The sequence below is a fragment of the Arachis duranensis genome, chromosome 2 (assembly GCF_000817695.3).
Source record: "Arachis duranensis cultivar V14167 chromosome 2, aradu.V14167.gnm2.J7QH, whole genome shotgun sequence".
Lineage (NCBI taxonomy): Eukaryota > Viridiplantae > Streptophyta > Magnoliopsida > Fabales > Fabaceae > Arachis > Arachis duranensis.
The window spans coordinates 68,433,220-68,439,275 of NC_029773.3; the positions used below are offsets into that span (position 1 = coordinate 68,433,220).

General features: G+C 36.3%; 2 protein-coding genes across 2 annotated transcripts; both read right to left on the reverse strand.

Annotated features, from left to right (window-relative positions):
- Positions 1-535: 535 nt before the first annotated feature.
- On the reverse strand, positions 536-1,931 carry LOC110277281 (uncharacterized). The gene is made up of 3 exons (XM_021134457.2): positions 1,585-1,931; positions 952-1,499; positions 536-862 (listed from the first exon to the last, which is right to left on the reverse strand). The coding sequence occupies exons 1-3, from the start codon at positions 1,913-1,915 to the stop codon at positions 692-694; spliced, it is 1,050 nt and encodes a 349-aa protein (XP_020990116.2). The 5' UTR covers positions 1,916-1,931; the 3' UTR covers positions 536-691.
- Positions 1,932-3,283: 1,352 nt separating this feature from the next.
- LOC110278214 (uncharacterized) lies at positions 3,284-5,281 on the reverse strand. The gene is made up of 2 exons (XM_021136450.2): positions 5,261-5,281; positions 3,284-4,315 (listed from the first exon to the last, which is right to left on the reverse strand). Exons 1-2 carry the CDS (start codon positions 5,279-5,281, stop codon positions 3,284-3,286), a joined length of 1,053 nt encoding a protein of 350 aa, XP_020992109.1.
- Positions 5,282-6,056: the final 775 nt, after the last annotated feature.

Below are 6,056 nucleotides of genomic sequence, written 5' to 3' on the forward strand. Positions count from 1 at the left end.
TTGAGTATTGGAAGATGAACATGGGTTGGAAGATTAGTGCAATAGAAGCTGAAATTAGGAATTTAAAAATATGGAATAGTATTTTGAGTTTTTTTCTTGTTTTGTTTGTAGTTGTAGCCATTGGCTATGCCTTGGGTGTAAGAAAGTGATGAATAAAATTGAATTAATGTCACTACAATTATGTTTTTTTCAATACAAATATGTTTTGTAAATTGTAAGTTTTGACTAAACCTACAAATTCAGTAAGGATATTACAAATAGGTATGATTCTGTAAATTAAAATTTGTGACCAAACCTGTAAATTGAAAATGGTAAGAATAAACAAGAGATTGATTACAAATCTGCAAATATCAATAATAAACTAACTTGTAATTTATCTACCAAATCTCTAAATTGCAAAATAAGTTATAATAATAAACCTTAAATCTGATTTCATAAATCAACCATAGTCATGCCAATGACCATTGTAACACATGATAAACCAAGAGTGATATCTAGAATGTTATCATTACAGTCACAAAACAAAAGGGCTATTTAAAAGGTTCCAAAACAAAGCCCTATACAAGACATGACAAAAGGCATAAACCACTGATGTAAATTTTAGTTACAAAACAGCCACAAAATAACCTCAAAACATACACTTTGGATTACATTTATCAATTCATCCACAAAAGACAACATAATTTAAAGTCTATTTCTTCCTTGGTGCTTTGAAACCCAGAGTGGGGACAAATTTCATAAATTCAGTAAACTTTGACGTTGTCCCAGAACTAGCTCCTTGCATTGGGTCCACACTGGGAGTTGCTCTTCTTTTATGCGGCAGCTTATCCGGCCTTGTGAGTGGAGGTGGAGGTGGAGGCACCTACATGTAATTAGAAATATTTCATAGATGATGAATAAACACATGAAATTTTTCTAAATATAATTAATTAATGTGTTATTTATTGGTACCTGCTCTATAATTTGTGGTTGTGAAACAGTGGGTTGGGTGATGTCAATCTCCGAAACCTGTGGAGCATCCACAGTTTGTATACCAGCAGTTGTCGCAGCATCATCGGGTGCATTTGCACTAGCTCCATCTTGAGATTTGGATTTAGCTACAACAGCTGCTGCTGCAGCAGCAAGAGCACTTGCAATATCATCAGCTTTTCTATGAGCACAACTTCTTTTAGTGTGTCCTTTAACACCGCAGTAGGTACAAGTAAATTCTTTGTAGATTCTCTTTAACTTTGTTGCAGTTTTAGACTTCTTACTGCTCGAAGGCTCCTCATCAGCGTCCTTTCTCCTTTTCTTCTTAAAGTTTCTTGGCCTTCTCCTAGTTTTAGGTGCTTGAGGTCTGTTGTATTCAGATTTTTCCCACAGTTCCTCACCCGGTATTGGATTTAGGGAATGCATGTATGTAGCCCTATATGCCTCCATAGTCAACCAATGATGACAAAAGTCTTCAGGATTTTTATTTATCCTTGAAATTGCTGCACGTGCATGGACACACGGCATGCCTACAGATTCAAATCTTAATCAGTCATGATATATAACTCTTAAATGCCATACATTAAAAATGTTAATTAAGATATCAAATTGGACCTGTTATCTGCCAGAATCTACAAGTGCAGATGCTTTTGCTTAAATCAACTGCCATGTTAGTAGGCCAGCCGTGAATTTCAAACCTTTGGTAGCCATCATCTCCACACCATATAGGTGTCCATTTTTGCGAGTCTTTTCTGATCTTCTGTAGCCGACTTTGTTGGATTGGGGGTAGCTTGCCAATATGGTGAGATAATTTGACTTTATTTTTGGCAATTGACCTCATTGCAAACATCCGAACCTCCTCTAGTAGTGTTATAATTGGCTTTGCTCTGAACTCCTTAATTCTTGAGTTAAATACCTCACAGCCGTTGTTACAAATGTTGTCCATCTTTGGTCCATGACTGAAAAATGCTCTTGTCCATGACTCTTTAGGCCACTTGTTCAAGTATGCCATGCTTCTTCATTTCTCCTCTTTAGCCTAAGCATCTTCTGTTCAAACCCATGGCGAGTAGTTTTCCTGGCACAATCCCACAACATTCCTCTCAACTCCAACTCCTTCCATTGTTTATTGAAATTTTTCCATAAATGCCATACGCAAAACCTGTGGTAAACCGTAGGCAACAATTCTTTCACCGCTGGTATCAACCCCTAAACCAAATAGTAAGAACAATTTAATTTTCGTGCCTTATATTGGCCCCTAAAATAACTTTAATGAACTCAAATTGACCCTTGAAATAATTTTAATGAACTATTATTGAACCCTGATAAAATAAAAGATTGCATGTTCTATGTATTCCAGGTCTATGATAATGTGTGTAATTAGTAGAATGGTAACAATAAAACTAAACATTTCAAATTGAAACAAGTTGAATTTGTACTCTTTATGTACTCTATAACATATATGCTTTCAAATAAGTACAAGTATTTCTTGGAGGAGCCCAGGTGCTTATGATATGTTAATAAGTCACATTTAATTTTGAATATAATAGTATATATGAATATCAAACTCTTAATTAGAACAAGTTAAAAATAATAGTGTAATTATAACTCTTAAGTAATCTACAGTACATAATTAAAATAAATTAAATTTGTAAACAATTTGTATAAAGCTCAAGTTTAGATTACCTTTTGCATGTCCGACATAAAGCTCCGTTTATCTTGTTCATATTCACCAAGGTCTTCAAGAAGCAATTCTAGAAACCACCTCCAGTTCTCCTTATTCTCGACATCTACAATCGCCCAAGCAATCGGATATATATGATTGTTGGCATCCTGTCCCACAGCTGAAAGTATTTGTCCACCGAAATGCGTCTTTAAGACATATGCAACCCATGGACATTTAACTTCTTCATTCTTCCACTTGCAAACTGCCCTCACCCGTAGCTTTCATTTCTTCTAAATTTTATTTGCCTCCCCTCTTGAATGGTAAAGTCCCTCACAGCTTCCATAAATTCTTGTTTAGTGTTAAATTTCATTCCAACTTGGAGCATCAGCTGTCCAAACCGAGCACCTTGTGAGAATACAGGAAACATGTCATCACTTTCTTCGTCACTAAGTTCATCTTCAGTATCTGGGGGGTTTTTAACTCTTCCAATTGCCAAGAGTCTTTTCCATCAGAGTCATCATACATTGGATCATAAGCATCATAATGTGAACCATGGTTCTTCCCTAACACTTATAACCAGTCCAGCTCCTCATCAGAATTCTCTACTACAATTCCATCATCTTCCACTAACACTTTTTCTTTCCCCTTTTTTCAAGCAGACCCCGGTGCATGCTTGAACTTCAAGTCCCTCTTCCTTGCTTCAGAAATTCCACCATCAATATCAGAGTCACTTGAGCTTTCAAATGGGTCAGGCCTATATAGGCTGTCTTCTACAGAGTCATATGAGTCGCTACTACTGCTGGTTCGGTTTCCACCATCCTGACTTTCCACTATTTTACTTGCTGATCTAGCAGATGATCTAGTAATAGGTTTGGTCTTGGCAGAATTCACTGAAGTGGATTTTGGTTTAGGCTTGTTTGTAGGCTTAGTGATTGTGACTTTAGATGATGAGGGTTTGTTCTTGGGTTTGGGTTTGCTTGCAGATTTAGATGATGTGTGGTTGGTCTTGGCAGTGTTGGATGTAGTGAGTTTGGGTTTGGGTTTGGGTTTAGGTTTTGCCTTAGGTTTGGATTTGATGTTGGTGGTGGTGGATTTGGTTGAGGTGGGCTTGGGTTGGGCCTGAGTTGGTGATTTGGGTTGGGCCTGAGTTGGTGACTCAGGTTGGGCCTGAGCTGGTGGATCTTCTTGGTCCTGAACTAGTACTTCAGGTTGGGTCTGGACTGCTGGTTCTTCATTGCACTTTGTAGTTGAGACATCATTTGAGCTTCCTATTGGATTTGGTTTGGTGATAGGTGCATCCTTGTCTTCTTCAGGAGTAATGGCAGTAAACTCTATTAACTCAGGTACTTCATTATCATGAGGTTGGGAAACTCCATGCTCAAAATATAAGTGGACTCTTCCTTGGTTCATTTTTGCAAGATAGCACATCTCTAACAATTCTTTGTCATGTAAAAGTGCTCTCAGTCCATTCTTTAAAGGTCTCCCAGGAATAAGCCACCAACATTCAACAATGTCAGCATAACCGAGCTCCTTGTAGTAATCCCTCAGTGAAAATACGTCCAATCTATCTTCATCTAGTCCAGTTAATTTATCTGTATTGTCTGTTTCGTAAACTACACTGCCATCATTCTTTGTAACAAAGCTGCCTCCATGATGATAGACAATTGTTATCAAATCACCCATCTACAAATATAATTCAAACAATTAACAAATTAACTTCAACATCCAAGCCCTTTCATATCATGCATCAGATGATTCTACATTAATATGCCAATCAATATTTTTTCAGAATAGAAAATATAAAAATTCATATATAAAATTTATCCGTGTAACAACAGCTACACAATTTTGTGTTGTCCATAATTAACAGCTCTGCATTATCACATTGACAAGCATAATCTATTTACTCATGCATGAATTTTTTATTTTATATTTTCAAAAATAACTCAGCTATTGAATCGTTTAGAAGCGTCGAAGTAAAATGCTAACAGTAAAACTAAACATCTCAAATTGAAACAAGTTGAATTTGTACTCTATATGTACTCTATAGTACATAATTTCAACACTAAGTGCCAGTACTCATAACTCTCCTTACTAGCATGTTTAGTATAAATATGTCAGAAACAAATGATTCAACTCTTCTAAAAATGATTCAACTCTAATTTATATATCCTTTCTTCTCTGTAACATAGTTAACGTTAATCATAATTAGTCTTTTAAAAGAAAAAAAAACCCTAACAGAAGAGGATCAATAACTAAAACTATCTTCTTTCACAATGGATCCAATCCATTTGAGTATCAAATAGAGCACAAATTAATGGCCTGTAAACCCCAACTAAGAGAAGACAGAAAACATAACATTGAACCCAAATATAGAATGCTTGCGTTACTAACCTTCTTTGGAGAAACAGTGGTTCGCAGCTTCTTCTTTCTCGTGCTAGCAAACGAGAACGCGTGTGACAAAATGAGAACCCTACACTAGCAGCGACATTGATCTTCCACAGTATGTTGCATGTGAGAGAATGAAGAAGAAGAAGAAGAGTTTCCCTGTTTTAACTGGTTTGATCATTGCGGTGTTGTTGAATTTTAACCTTAGCATGGAAACGCTGTCGTTTGAGGAGAGATTACCCTCCAAGGAGAAAACGACATCGTTTAATAAGGCCACCTGTCAAGCCCACGTGTCACTTAACGTTCCAGGTAAGCGTGCCGTTAACGGAGATTAACAGAAGGGCTAACGTGAGTCACTTATTCAAATTTGGGGGTTCAAATTGAGTCAATTAAAATTTCGGGGGTCAAATTGAGTCTTTATCCAAATTTGAGGGGCCATTTTGAGTATTAACTCTATGCATGGCAAATGGAATGAAACATGAAATGAATGAATGTAGAGCATAAGGGATTACTGATGAGGTCTGTGGTAGCGAGAACACCAAAAAGATCCAACCCTCATGCCTTTCCTTGAACACAAGTCGGCAATTCACTTACTGAAAACCTTGGATTAATAGTTTAGTATTAGATTAGCTTGGTTGTATATATTATGTGCCCTAGAAAATAGGGGTGTTCACAATACGGTTTGAATTGAATTAGATCGATTATGAAAAGTAGATTCGAAATCCGATCCGATCCAACGGTTTGCAAAAAATAGAATCAAATCGCGGTTTTAATCCGTTTTCGATTTGGATTGGATGAACGATTTAACATCCCTGCTAGAAGATATAAGGGTATATCATGAGAGAAAAGAGAGGAATCAAGCAAGTTATAATTTAGATTGAGATTAGGATAACAAATTTTGGTTAACTTTATATATGTACATTTATACCAATAATACCAAGTGAATAAGTGTTTCTTTTTTTCCTTCTCCTTGGTTATGCAAATTTTCCCCTTTATTCCTCCTCAAACGTTTCTATCTTATTTCTACAAAATTTCT